The sequence below is a fragment of the Phoca vitulina genome, unplaced genomic scaffold (genome assembly GCF_004348235.1).
Source record: "Phoca vitulina isolate PV1807 unplaced genomic scaffold, GSC_HSeal_1.0 scaffold36, whole genome shotgun sequence".
NCBI lineage: Eukaryota > Metazoa > Chordata > Mammalia > Carnivora > Phocidae > Phoca > Phoca vitulina.
Window position 1 is genome coordinate 10,928,460 of NW_022589739.1, and position 15,533 is coordinate 10,943,992.

The following is a 15,533-nucleotide window of genomic DNA, read 5'->3' on the forward strand; positions in this document are numbered from 1 at the left end:
ATACGTCCTATCCCCCCGCACCTCTAATCTTTTGCACATGTTGGTCTCTTGGCCTGACATGTCTTTTTTCTGTTGATCTTTAACCTTTTTTCATCTTGAGACTCATAGTAAGTTAACTTGTTCCTCAAGATCTTTTCTAGTCCCTAGGCTGTGGTATGATTCCTCCACTCAGTTTCCATGGACATCATTGGGTTTCCTGGGACTCTCATTCTGTACTGAAATTTCATTTTACAAGCTTGTTGACCTTAGCAGGTTATGTTCTCTAGTGGAATACTGATATTTATTTCTGAATATCCAGGGTCCAGCATAATGCCTGGTTTCTGGGCCTGACATATTATTCTTATCTTAATAAATGTTTGTTGTGTGAAAAAAGTGATCTTGAAATCCTTTGACAGATATCATGCCTGGTGCTTACGGTATTTCACAGGTGCAGGTGGCCTCCCCTGTTGAAATAATTTCAAAGGGGGTGATTTAAGTAGAATTATAGTGGATTGGGGCACCTGGGTGGCTCAGTCGTTAAGCGTCTGCCTTCGGCTCAGGTCATGATCTCAGGGTCCTGGGATCGAGCCCCGCATCGGGCTCCCTGCTCTGCGGGAAGCCTGCTTCTCCCTCTCCCACTCCCCCTGCTTGTGTTTCCTCTCTCGTTGTGCCTCTCTCTGTCAAATAAATAAATAAAATCTTAAAAAAAAAAGAATTATAGTGGATTATCTTTAAGTGGCCCAAGTGGCTAAGAACTGCAGTTACTTTGCCTTGACCTTCAGTTCCTTATCCATAGGTAGGACTATATAGGATAATCTGTGTTCCTTTTCCTATCAGCTATCTATGCTGTGTAACAAGTTACCCCAAAAATTAACTTAACAATAAACATTGATTATCACAGGCTCTGTGTGTCAAGACTTCAGGACTGGCATACCTAGAAGGTTCTGTTTTGAGTCTCTTACTGGTTTCAGTTCACAAGTTATTGGGGTTGCAGGCATCTGAAAGCTTGGCAGGAGCTGGAGGAACTGGTTCCAAGATGATCACTAGGTAGTGCTGTTTGTTAGCGAAGAGGTTTCAGCTCCTCCCCACACAGGCTGTTTGAGTGTCCACATGGCATGAAGGCTGGCTTCGCCCAGAGTGGGCAATTAAGGAGAGAGAGAGCAAAGAGGAATCCTCAATGCCTTTTATGGGCTAGTCTCAGAAAGCGTGCATCCACCAAATGCTGTTTTTTAGAGATGAATCACTGAGTCCAACTCATACTCAGTTGGAGGAGAATTAAGCTCTATCCCTTGAAGACAGGAGTATCATAAAATTTGTGAACATATTTTGAAACCACCATACTTGTTTATATTTATAATCACCTGAATTCTTTATCTTTGTGATGTTTTGTCATCTCGCCGTGGGGGCCCCTATATCCACCAGGCTATCAGCATCAAAATGCCCTAGGCTGCACATATACATCACGATACCCGTACTGTATCTGGCACCATTGATTCTACTCAGAATAACAACTATTTTCTAAGATATGTTATATGAATAAATGAAAAATTTATGTAAAACATGGCAGACACTTCCCCAAAGACAAAAGTAAATCAAGGGCAGCAATTAGATGCCACAGTTCTTTATTTTCCTCCCTACTAATCATGCTTGTCATAGGACATAAATTTTCCTGAAAAAGGAACTGGGATGGGGTAGGTGTTTGAACTGAGAGAAGACTATGGAAATGTTACAGTAAAAAAGAGGTTTTAGGGACCCAGTCAGTTGAGGGTCCATCTCTTGATTCCGGCTCAGGTCATGATCTCAGGGTCCTGGGATCAAGCCTTGCATCAGGCTCCAGTCTCAGTGGGAAGTATGCTTGAGGATTCTCTCCCTCTCTCTTTGCCCCTCCCCCTGCTCATGCTCTCTCTCTCAAATAAATAAATAAATCTTTAAAAAAAGAGAGGTTTTCATGTAATGTACACTTCTGTAAAAATATTCTGTTTTAATCTGAGTTCGTGATATCACTGTAACTGATAAACTGTTTAAGATTCAGCAATGAGAACTATTTCTTTTCTTTTCTATATTATGCTATAACTTCAGGAAGACAATGACCATAAACAGTGTGTGAAGAGGTGGGTAATTAGACTTGTGAATATACAGGTATACATTTCAGGCTTTTTCCAGATGCAATGTAAAATTATTTTCTAATTGGTATTATTATTGGTAACTTTATAAAATGTTATAAAATAATGTCATACAAATACATGCTAATAACATTGATTTTACTACTAGTAATTGAGAACATAGTTGAATGCCTACTTTGTGAACAACCATAGAAATCTAATGGCAAACATCAGGAATAAGGTCCTTATCATCCAGAAACTTGCCTTCTAGAAGCAGAAACAGAAAGCTAAACAGATAATTGCAATATAATGTGATTAATGCTAAGGCAGGGGTAAAGTCAGGGGGTATAAGGGGTAACTTTCCAAATAGGTGATTCTAGGTTTTAAGCTTAGTCAGACAGAAAAGGATAGGGAGGATATTCTAGAAAGAAGGAATACCATATGCACAGGGATGATGCTTGCAAAATTATAATGTATATTTGGAACTCCAAATAGATTAGTCTGGAATTTAGGGTGTTTGGAGGACAAGTGACAGGAAGTGATACTGCAGAGGAAGTCAAGGGCCTGAAATTGCTAGATATTGTATGTGTATATTTATTTATACAAAAGGCTTTATAAACTCTGCAAAAATGATGATCATATTTCTATTTTAGGAAGATGATTATGGCTTGAGAGAAGAGGATGGATTGGTGGGAAGGAACTGAAATCTTCAGAAAAATGAGGGTCCAATAGCAGAGGTGACAAGGGACTAGAGTGGAGACAAAGGAGGAATGTGTTCTAAAAATATCTTCAAGTCTCAACTGCTGGGGCTGGCAAGCATGTGTGTAAGGAGTTTTACATGACAGTTCAAGTGTTTGATCAATAGGACTGATTCGTGATAGCAAAGGCATTCCCTTTCTAGGCTTGAATCAGAGAGAAGAACCTGTACCCCTCCTTTCATAGGTCTATTTGCATTTTCATGCTAAAATCACCATTATGTAAAGTTACACAAATGATTATTTATGACATAAATGCAATAACCCACAGAGACATGCAATTCCTCTCTCTCTCTCTCTCTCTCTCTCTCTCACACACACACACACACACACACACACACAGATTTCACTGCTGATGGCTTTAGCAACGGTGGAGAGTGTACTTGCCATTTTGTAAGCCCCAGGGGACTGTGCCCACTCAGGATACTGCCTGTTCTAGAAGACAGGAGTCTGCAGGGACTCAGTCCACCCCAGCCTTGGGACCTCAGAGCCTCAGGAGTTAGACCCCTGGGAAGTGCTTCCTGTGCAGGCCACAGCCACTAATTGGGTTTGTGGTTGTGGTCTCTCAGGGGCCCACAAGTTTTGAGTGCCCTCTCTAAAGTCCAGGAAGAGAAATAAAAGGACTGGTTGCTTGAGGGCGCCATTTCTGTGTATCTTCGGTCCTCACCAAGGGCCTAGGTTTGGTGAGTGCTGGGGAAACCAAGGGCAGAGCTCAGGATCCTGGGGCAGCTAACTGAAGGACAGACAGAGGACCCAAGAGGAGGGCAAGGACATGCTAAGAAAAGACAGGGGTGGGCTCAATCCAGTATTCCCCATGAAATAGAGTCTGCAGGCCCAGGGGCCAGATTTTAAACAGTCTCAGGGGTTGGCATGAGAATGGACAAATGGGGCAAATGGGAATGAACAGGACTGGAACTTTTCTTTCTTTTTAAAGATTTTATTTATTTATTTGAGAGAGAGAGAATGAGAGAGAGCACATGAGAGGGGGGAGGGTCAGAGGGAGAAGCAGACTCCCTGCCGAGCAGGGAGCCCGATGCAGGACTCGATCCAGGGACTCCAGGATCATGACCTGAGCCGAAGGCAGTCGCTTAACCAACTGAGCCACCCAGGCGCCCAGACTGGAACTTTTCTTCAGGACACAATTCAACAGCCCAGACCACATGGTCTGAGAGCCTGGATCTGGAAGAGCAGACTCAAACTCTGTGTTTTCTGTGTGATTTGAAATTTTCTGTTACTGTGTGGGTTCCTGGCATTTGTGTATACTTACAAGTGTTTGTAATAATGATGACATTACATAATAGTCACTACCTACTGAGAGCTTAACACTGAGCTGAGGACTTTTCTCATGTAATGCCCACAAAAATTCTGTGAGGAAACAGGCATTTTGGAGAGATCATATAACATGTTTGGTATAATGAAAACACAGGCACTGATCAAATGCAAATCTGAATCTTGACTCTAAAATGCAGGTTCTTAAGAAATAACAATAATGTGACTTTGTGTAAACTTTGCCTAAGATTTCCGTGTGTGTGTGTGTGTGTGTTTTATTTCACTCACTCATTTATTATTTTAGTCACTTATTAATTAAGCTGTACTTTAAGGGAATATAGAATAAGTAGAAGGGAAAATGGAGGTGGAGTAGGGAGAGATGTGGCAGAAAAAGGACACAGGTCCCTTATCAAACAGAGACTTGTGTGCAATGATTTAAACATTATTTATCTATTCAACATACCTTAAGTGTTTATAGAAATTAAACTAGAATCAAAATATAAAACTATGACTATGAAAATGTCTTTATACTCAAGACGGGTAGAAGATAGGCAAATATAGACAATAAAATTACATGTGTTTCCATAGGACATAAGTACATGGTTCTGTGGATATGAATAAGAGGACCCGGTCTTGGAGTTAAGAAAACGTTTTCTGGAAGAATTTTCACCTCAACCGAAACAAAGGGGGTGGGCAAAAGTAAACAGCCTTATTTCTCTGGATAAAACTTCTTGAGCAATGTTAATACAAATGTTTTGATAACCATGATCTTCTTTTTATCTTAAGTGGAAATGCCTTTAGCACTTTCCTGGTTTGGCATATTATTGGCTGCCACTTTGCATGGGTTTATTTTCCTTTATTTATTTGGTAACAGATATCTAAAGATTTCAAATGTATTTTCAGAGAAAATGAGAATATTCTTCTTGTCTTGACTCAATAACAACATTCAGTTCCGGAGATAGTCACTGAGCACTTTTTAAGTGCCACTATTGGGCAGATATTGAAAGCATTTTTGAAACAACAATAACAACAACAACAAAAGCAGGAAGAACAAAACTAACATGATCTTCGCCTTTATAGAGATTGCTGTCTAGCAGAGAAAATAAGCAGTAAACAGGTGGTGGCAAATACAATGAATTTCAGAAAAGAGGAAATACGATTTGGAAATAGAATTTTCTAACATAGATAAGAAAGACTGTTCCCGGGGGAGTAATATTTCAGTTGAATGAAAGGGGGCTTAGTTGAGACCTGAATGATAAGTAGAACCTAGCATTGCTTGGAGATGGGAAGAGGGATGGGGACACTTGTTCTAAAGTCAAGGAGGAAATAGGTGCACAGTCTCAGAGTCAGGAGACTTTGGCACTGAGGAGCATGTGGTAGCTTACCTGTTTTTAGAACGGCACACTTTATCCATTTAGACTTTATTTATCTACAATGACGGTTGTTCAGAGAAGGGCAGCATCGAGGCGTGGCCCTCACAGCCTCGGGTACCACTTTGAATACCTTGCAGTATGATAGCTCACCTGCAGGGAGTCACAGTGGTCTCATTTCTCTTCATCACATGGCTTTCCAATATCCCTGGCCTCATTTCTGCTCATCTGCAGAGAAGAAGTGTGAGCCTCAGCAGATGCTTAAGTCAAAATTTGAAGAAATAACTAAATACTATAGTTGGAACCCTGGAAATAAAGTAGAGGAATTTACCATATTTCTTATATGGAAATTGCTTTTCACACACACATTTTTAGAAAAAGCAGGACTTCTTTTTCTGGCAAACATTCCTGGAGTGTAACAGGAAGACTGAAGAGGTAACAAGACCAGAGTGTGGATACCTTGTTAGCTATGCTGAAGATTTTTAATTTTGATTCCAAAAGGATTAGATCAATATAATCAATTGCACATGGGAATTTAAAGAGAGAAAAGTGTAAATGCAATTCAGGTTTTTGCTTTGGCTCATTTAGTGGATGGTATTAGTTTTCTAGAGGGGAGGGGGTGGGTGGATGCGTTAACCTGGTGATGGGTATTAAAGAGGGCATGTATTGAATGGAGCACTGGGTGTTATACACAAACAATGAATCATGGAACACTACATCAAAAACTAATGATGTAATGTATGGTGATTAACATAACATAATAAAATAAAATTAAAAAAAGATACATGGACTAAGAAGAACAGGCAAAGGATGAGATGAGATGCCAGAAAGGTTGAAGAAAAACTAAAAGTGTTGTGATAAAACATTGACAGGATATTTCAAGATGGAGGGGATAGTAAATGGTGTCAGATGCTGCCGAGAAGTCCAGCAAGGGTGGGGCATGGACTTCATTGGTAATGTTAGCAAAAGCTGCTTTGGTGTAAAGTTGAGGACAGAAATGAGATTAGCCTGGGTTAAAGGGTAAGCAGGACATGAGAAGCATGTACGTGGTGTAGACAACTACATATCTAATTCAGACTAGAAAATATTTGAACCATTTTAATTGTTTAAATATTGAAGGAGTAAACTTTTTAAAAGGCTAGGTTGAAGACAAAGGCAAGAAAGAGAATAAATGATTATGAAAGATACCTGACAAGATTGGAAGATTTGAGAGAGAGGGATGGGTTTGTTTTTGGATCCAGATACAAAAGGGATTTTTTTCTAATTACACACACACACACACAGAAGTGATAGCTGTCTCACATGATTTCACACACAATGCCTTTGACTTTCTGTGTGAAGTGAAATGAAAGATTATCTGTTGAGAGAGAAAGAGTTGGAGTTGGTGGATGTGCTTGGAGAAAAGCAGGAAAAAAAGTCATCCAGGGAGACTGAGCTGAACAAGATCATGTCGTTGGGTCATTCGGCAGTGTTGTGGGTGAACTTTAAGGTTGATGATCGTGAAATTAAGGGAACATAAACATGTCTAGTTAAGTGCCTTCCTGTCTTAATCTGAAGAACTTATTAGGGTGGTGAATCTAGGAGTTGAGTTTTGCATTCATACATGATGGGAGCAAAGGCGAGCAAAATATGTATGAGAGAGTTGTTGACATGATGAATCAGAATTTAACCTAGAAAAGAGGAATGAAAAGACACCAGGATAGTGAATGAAAGTAGTGAAAAAGTCAATGCCCTGAGGCCTCAGGGTTGTTGAAGAACACATTGGTAATCACTGAACCGCATAGCTGAGCAGATACACAGTTAGCATGTGTAAATGTGTGATAATGAGGCCAGTGAATTCTAAGTAACAGTTCTTCAAGATAGAATCCTAGAATTGGGTACCTGACCTTTCAGGAACAAAATGAAGCTATTCAAGATGATATTATACTTGAGGGAAAAGGTTGGGATAGGCGACTGACAAGGATGTTACACTTGCTGCGAAATGATTATCACAATATGCCTAGTTACACCTATCACCATGCATAGTTGCAATTTTTTTTTGTGATAAGAATTTTGAAGATCTATTCTCTTGGCAAGTTTCAAATATATAATATATTATTATTAACCTGAGTCACCATGCTGTACATTCCATCCCCAGGACTCCTTTATTTTATAACTGGAATTTTGTGCATTTGACCACCTTTACCCATTTCACTAACACCCACCTCCACCTTTGTTGATCACCAACCTGTTCTCGGTGTCTGAGTTTCATGATTTCATGTTGTTGCATTTGCGGTTATAGATTAGACACACACAGCATTTGTCTGTAGGTTCATAAGGGATTCGTCTGTGTTTTCTTCATGTGACTTAATTTTATATCTTCTGCTATATAGATATCATGTATGTGTCACGTGCCATATACCCTATGGAGAATTTTTTTTATTACATGACAGTTTATGTAAAGACTTACTTCTCATGCAGCCTTTGGCAGGTTACTTAACTTCTCTGTGCCTCCATTTCTGCATCTTTGAAATGTAGGCAACATTATTACCTGTCTCACAGGGTTTTTAAGAGGATTATAGAAGTGATTTCATGTAAAGAGTTTTAGACTTGTGTAGTGTACTGAAGGTTTCCAAAAATATTCGTTTTGTTAGAGAGGTTGCTTGTTTCCTTTTATCTTGACCTGAGATTTAGAATGTATCAATTCCATATTTTTTCCACTAGAGGTCCCTCAATTACTCTCTTCGAATGCATGTCTTTGACAGTTTTTCTTTTCTTTTCTTTTCTTCTTTCCCCCCCCCCCTTTTTTTAAGCCACATGTTTATGGTTTGGGGAAGAGGAACCATAGAAGTTTAAAACACACAATTTGGAGTCAGAAGTACCTGGATTTGGGTCTTACTCAACTTACCTTCTATGTTAGTCTCTATAATAGGGGTATAATAATGCTGCTTGTATCATAGTGCTATTGTGGGTAGTTTATTTTCATTCAAAATATTGTAAAGATTCTTTTTTCTTATTCTAGGAATCAATGATGATAAATGGGCTAAAGTTACAATAAATGCCAATCACAACATGCTTACATATAAGTTAACCCTCCTAAAATATTATTTTAAAATGTAATAATATCAGTACATATTTTTTTTAAAAGGACACTTGAACCAATTTCTTCATTCAGTACTAAGAGGGAGCTGGAGGCTGAGTTGCATATCCACTACTATACTGTGCTCCATGGTGGGGCACCAAACATCAGTCTCAGAGAACATTCTGGTCTGCAAATCCCAGCTGCTATAGTGTAAGGGGTATCAGGAGAGTAACTGCAATCAGCATAGGGTTAGTGTGCTGGACACACTGCAGTTTGAGTGTTAGGTTTTCCATATTGACTTCCCTACATCCCAGGCCCCTTCTCAGTGCTTGGCATCTAACAGTGTGTCTCCTGAGCAATCCCCTGGTGTGGCACTGAAGCATAATGGAGGATTAGCTGTGGACTGGAATGATCTTGGCTCTGCCCGTTATCCAAGATGAGATCTTGGGTAAGATTATGTCTCAGAGTTTCAGATTCTGTAAAAAAAAAAATATAGGGGGATAAAAATACATATCTCAGGCCATATCCACAGCCATGCTGAAGCATGAGTTCTCTGTGGACATGACCTGGGAAGGCTGCTCTAAAGGTGTGAGTAGAGTGCTCAACAAGCTGGGGAGAGTTGAGTTTGACTTTGACCTGCCCATCAACTCCATCAACTCTGAGCACAGTACAAACACTCTGCTGGAGACCCTGGGGAAAACAGAAAAGGCTCATTCCTACCTGGGCCCCAAGAAATGAGGGCCTGGACTCCTGGTCCCAAAATGGACCAAAGAGGGCAGGACGCTGATCCTCTCCTGCCTTCCAGATAGATGTGAGCCTGGCAGTCCCACTCAGTGATGGGAGTTCCTGCAGACACCCTCACTTGTTCTGCTCCTTCATAGCTTCCCTGTAATAAAGTAGAGCTGTTTTTGTTGGAAAGAAAATACATATCTCAGAAGACTGTTCTAAATGAGCTAATACTTTGTAAAGCTTGGACTACAATAGGAGTCATAATTGTTATCTCCTTATTTTTCCAATTGTGCCCCACTTTCTTAGTTTCTTTCTTTCTCTGCATGTGGTTAAATTGTTTTTCTCTATACTCAAGTCTATATAGAAACTAATTACTTTGACCCAGGGAACACTCAATCATTACATGGAAATAAAATAGTATGCAGATTGAAGATTCCAGAGGAACTGAGTGATGAGTACCAGGAGTGTCGTGTCTGGGGTATCTTTCTTTCTTTCTTCTTCTTTTTTTTTAATGGGGAATCACTCCTCAAGACATGAATATTGCCTTTACTAGGACTGGGAGGTTTTTCTTGGTAGATAGGAAAGAGGAGAACTAACCTGAAGGAGAGGGTGGAGGAAGAATTACCACACAATTTACTCAGGTTCATTATACACAATTTGTTTTTCAGATACAGAATCCATTCCTCAGACCACACTGACCATGTACAACCTGAGTAGCTACAACACAGGTGACTTTACCTTTTTGGGCATCCCTGGCCTTGAACAGTACCATGTCTGGATCAGCATCCCCTTCTGCATTATCTATCTCGTGGCCATTGTGGGCAACAGTATCCTTCTCTACCTCATTGCTGTGGAGAGGAGTCTTCATGCACCCATGTTCTTTTTCCTTTCCATGCTAGCCATGACAGATCAGATATTGTCTACCACATGTGTCCCCAAAACCCTTGCCATCTTCTGGTTTGGTCCCCAGAAAATCAGTTTTCCCTGGTTGCCTCACCCAGTTATTCTTTCTGCACTACAGCTTTGTCCTGGACTCAGCTATACTCCTGGCCATGGCATTTGACCGCCACGTGGCTATCTGCTCCCCGCTGAGATACAACACTATTCTGACCCCCAAGACCATCATCAAGATTGCAGTGGGCATCTCCTTTCGAAGCTTCAGCATCATCCTGCCAGTTGTATTCCTGCTCATACGTCTCCCTTTCTGCAGGACACACATCATCCCTCACACATACTGTGAGCACATAGGTGTTGCCCGGCTCGCCTGTGCTGACATCTCCATCAACATCTGGTATGGCTTTTGTGTTCCCATCATGGCGGTCATCTCAGATGTGATTCTCATTGCTGTCTCCTACACCCTCATCCTCTGTGCGGTCTTCCACCTCCCCTCCTGGGATGCCCGCCAGAAGGCCCTTGGCACCTGTGGTTCCCATGTCTGTGTCATTTTCATGTTTTATACACCTGTCTTTTTCTCCATCCTTGTGCATCGCTTTGGACACAATGGCTCGCACTTTCCACATCATGTTTGCCAACTTCTACATTGTTATCCCACCTGCACTCAACCCCATTGTCTATGGAGTGAAGAGCAAGCAGATCAGAGATGATAAGGTCATACTTTTATTTTCTACCAAGTGTTCAGAATAATGTTCCAATGTGCTTTGGAAAGTTAACATCATTTTATAGGTGATATTAATGTAGCAAGAAAGAGAAAAAAGCTAATTCTATTTTATTTATTTATTTATTTATTTATTTATTTATTTATTTATTTATTTTGAGAGAGAGAGAGAGAGCACAAGTGTGTGTGGGGGGAGACAGAGGGAGGGAGAGAGAGAGAATCTTAAGCAGGCTCCATGCTTAGTGCAGAGCCAGACTCAGGGCTCAATCTCACAACTCTGAGATCATGGCCTGAGTCAAAATCAAGAATCACGCACTTAGGGGTGCCTGGGTGGCTCAGTCGTTGAGCGTCTGCCTTTGGCTCAGGTCGTGATCCCAGAGTCCTGGGATCGAGCCCCGCATCAGGCTCCCTGCTCGGCGGGAAGCCTGCTTCTCGCTCTCCCACTCCCCCTGCTTGTGTTCCTGCTCTCGCTCTCTCTCTCTCTGTCAAATAAATAAATAAAATCTTAAAAAAAAAATAATCATGCACCTAACCAACTAAGCCACCCAGGCACCCCTAATAAAAAGCTAATTCTATTTAAAGTGAGAATTGTTTGCAGGTGCTTTTGCATACCAGGAAAATGGCATGATCTATATGCAGGAGATGGTTCTATATATAAAAAATTCCTGATGACCTGATTATGTGTGGAACATGAAGTTGTATAGGATATAATAAAGAAGAAGAGGTGAAAACAGAGAGTTGACTTACTTTAAATAGACAAAGGAATACAAATTTGCAAATTGACATTTGCAGCCAATGAGAGAAAAATGTGTTAAGGCAGAAACACTGAAGAAGGGAGACTAAAAGTGAAAAAAATCAATGAATAATTCATTATTAGGGGGATTTTTAGATGGATTGAGAAAATTTATGATAATATTCAATACTTATTATTATTCATGATATGTGTCAGCAGTTTCCATTCAATGCCCCCCAACACATGAAATCCTTCAGTAGAAGTACTATGAGCAGCGTGGTCTACCAGCAGTGTTGCAATGAGGAGGAGAGAAGCATAGGTTTCTCAATGCCAGCATTCTTAACCCTGGTGCTGGTGAAGGAGCATAGCTTCTAGACTCCAACACACATTGAGGAAGGGAGCTGCAGAGATGGTGTTGGAGATTTTGAGCCAGTTCACTGGGATAGTAAAGTAGACATTTACCTCCACTGGATGGGAGCCCATGGGGCCCTTAGCTACAGGGAGTATTTCCTGCACTGGGAGAGAGAACCAAATACCAGACACAGCAGTGTAGTGCAGGGGGGATAAGCAGAGGAACTCTAAAGAAAGTAATGCATGCATGGTAAGATGCATCTAATTGCACAAAGATTTCACTGGAGACAACACTATATATTGTATTTGAAGAAAGATCTAGAGTTCTAGAAATCTAGATCTAGAAATCTTTCATTTGTTGACAATTATCCATTGATTTGGAATTGTTGGTTGAGTATCCACTGTATTGCAATAAGGTTCAAAGTATTCAGAATATTAAGGTTAATAATACAAAGAGACTCGGTCCCGCTTCTATGGAGCTCATATTCTGAGGAGAGAGATTCACAAGAAACAAGAAAACAAATTCTTTACTTTCAAAGGGTAATGTAACTGATAGAAAAATGAAGTGAATACAGTGATGCACTACAAGTGGGTGATGAGGACAGTGGCAGAGAGGACAGCACAGGCAAAGGTCCTGGGGCTGGAAACAGTGTGACATGACTGTGGAAAGAGCAGAGGTCAGTGTGTCTGGAGCACAGTGGTGGGGATAACAGAGGAGGGAGGAGGAGCATGGCCAGGTCTTGTGGGACTGGAATCAACCAAACTTCATTCTAGGAGGAGGAGACTGAAGCCTGCAGAGTGATTTTTCCAAGGCACACAGCAAGGCAGTTATAAATGTGGAGCTAGAATACAGTCTGCCAACCCACAGTTCAGAGATTTTCCTACTCAACATAACTTCACTCTTGTGAAAACAACTCCAGAGGGAAGGAAAAATATGTAGGAATATCAGAGCCTGTTTTTCTTTTGGTGAAGTCCAATTGTCTTAAATTAAGTCCATCCTACTAAATGAGTGTTCTGTTCTATGTACCATCTTGCTAAATGTGCCTTACAAATATCAGAAGAGATGTACTCTTATTTTCTACTGATTATTTCTATCCTGCTGAGAACATGGATTAGCCAAGAGCTGATTTTTAAAAAATTTACTGAAGGAATCTAAGTAAATGGATTCTGAGCTAATTTATAAGTACACACTCATTTCATCCGGGTAGGCACTCAAACCCATGGTTATTCATCAACATGCAGGGATGGCTCCCATGAAAGCTTAATGACCTAGAACAAGCAACACAGGCAGGGATTGTCTCCTGCACTGTGTCCCTTACCTTCTCCCACCCTCTATTTCTGGCCCAGTTATCTGTTAATATATTTTTACCATTCCTCTCCAAGGATGTTCATTTATTTCTGTGACTTATGGCCTCTTTGCTGGTAACTCTATATCCTTGAGTTCATATGCAATCTTCCTGATAAATCCTACTGTCTGCATTCCTACCTAATAAGGCCAGTATTAGGAGTAAACAAATAATGTAATTCATGTGCTTTGCAGATTGTAAAATACTAATCTAATGTTAGCTGTTAGGTTAATATTCTACTACTTACCACTTCCATTCTCATCTGAGAGGGGAATCTCATTAGCATGCTTAACTCTGAGCTGATCATTGTCATTTAAAATCCCTCCTCCACTGGAGGGTATTATGCTAAGTGAAATAAGTCAGTGAGAGAAAGACAAATATCATATGATTTCACTCATATGTGGAATTTAAGAAACAAAAGAGATGGACATAGAGTAAGGGAAGGAAAAATAAAATAAGATGAAAATAGAGAGGGATCAAACCATAAGAGAGGAGGAACTTTAGGAAACAGGGTTGCTGGAGGGGTGGGATGGGTTAACTGAGTGATGGACATTAAGGAGGGCACTTGATGTAATGAGCACTGGGGGTTATATGCAAATGATGAATCACTAGATTCTACCCCTAAACTAATAATACAGTATATGTTAACTAAACTGATTTTAAATAATTAAAAGGAAAATACAATAAAATAAAATCCTCCTCCACTTCAGTGTTTATGGAAGTTGAAAACAGTTTAAGCCTGGTGTTTCTCTTCCCTCAAGGTCAAATCTACTGCCCCCAGCTGCCAATGGCTCTTTGTGATGAGACTGGCTGCAAACATTCTGTTCCAGTGTCAGACCATGGATTACATTCCATGTTCTGGTTGGATTTAAAAGAGAATAGTTATATAAATATCAGCACTAACTTTGTCACATATAAATTGTCTTATCCTATATATTTTTATTTTTGCAAATTCCTCATCCTTTATATTAGTTATGAGATATTAAAACAATTCCATTAGGGGAATTGAAGGGTTTTAGGTTTCCATCCTCAGAGTTTAGAGCTGTATCCTACAAATGGTAGGGATCCATGAATGTGTCTGTAAACCCTCTCTTCCAGAATTTCCACATTGTTTAGGTGTTTGTGTTTTCATTTGCTCTCTTAGATTTTAGTGCTACTCACTCCATCATCCTGTTTACCCCCACGTTAGCCAGACATTTGCATTGTATTCCTAGACCTGATTGTGCACATTTGTTTTAGCCAATTGCAAGTAGATGTAGTTATTGTGTTCAGCAGAATAATGTAGGCTTTATAAAAATGAGTAATGGAATGGATTTACAGTGTCTCTCTTAGAAAAAAGAAGGCAGTTGGAGATTTTATGCCTTGCACCTGTCATTTTGAACCTATGTTTTAAAATAAATGTATTTATAGGTCATAATTTCAGTTCAGTAACATTCACAAAGTACAGGTTATAGGAAACAAAACACATAGAAATTGGCAGTACTGATATGTAGCAAATACTACCCATGTTGCTTACAATCAGAAAGCTTATAGGTTGGCAAAAGGAATATATCACCTATATAGGTACTTTGGTCGGCTAATCTTATGCATTGTAATGAGTAGCATAGGATGTTAGGGAAGCACAAAGGAAGCATACCCAACCATTCCTCAGAGGCAAGGAAAGCTTTCTGGCAAAGTTTGTTTCTGTGATGGTCTTTCTAGAGCACACAAAACCATTGAGCCTCAAGAATAAGGGGAACAAGACCTGCCAGCCAGAGGGGATTGCCTGAGCCTAAGCAAGAAATCATGTGTTTAAAAAATCTGTTAATTTTGATCTGTAGGTTGATGGAGGAATCATCCGTAGTGATGATGGCATTGCCCAGGGAAGTTGTAGGGGCTGGGCAGTGAGAAATAGGGGGACTCATAAATTGTCTTTGGTGGATTTAGGAAGCTGGTTGGAATATCAGTAGATGAGGCTTATAAACTATCTCATAGCTTGATGCTATTGTTGGCATTTGAAAGTCAATAATTTATCACACATTCTTTACATCTTCTTAGAAAATAATTGAGGATAGGTATAAGAGTCAGACAAATTGATATACAAATATGAGCATTATTTCCAGTAGTGTCAAATTCAAGAATGTGATATGAGTGTGTATTCATGTTGCCTTCTTACTATTTTATTTCCAAGTGTAAACTTGGAAAGACACATCCAAGAGTGGGTCAAGAGCCACCAAATGATCA

The 15,533-nt window shown here is 40.1% G+C and overlaps 2 protein-coding genes across 2 annotated transcripts; both read left to right on the top strand.

Annotated features, from left to right (window-relative positions):
* Window positions 1-9,070: 9,070 nt before the first annotated feature.
* Window positions 9,071-9,274, top strand: LOC116646250 (copper transport protein ATOX1-like). Its single transcript, XM_032426840.1, has one exon. It carries the CDS (start codon window positions 9,071-9,073, stop codon window positions 9,272-9,274), a length of 204 nt encoding a protein of 67 aa, XP_032282731.1.
* Window positions 9,275-9,950: 676 nt separating this feature from the next.
* LOC116646495 (olfactory receptor 52H1-like) lies at window positions 9,951-10,909 on the top strand. Its single transcript, XM_032427272.1, is given in 3 exon segments — window positions 9,951-10,244; window positions 10,246-10,766; window positions 10,768-10,909. Coding segments are annotated over 3 exon segments (942 nt in total). The 5' UTR covers window positions 9,951-9,965.
* Window positions 10,910-15,533: the final 4,624 nt, after the last annotated feature.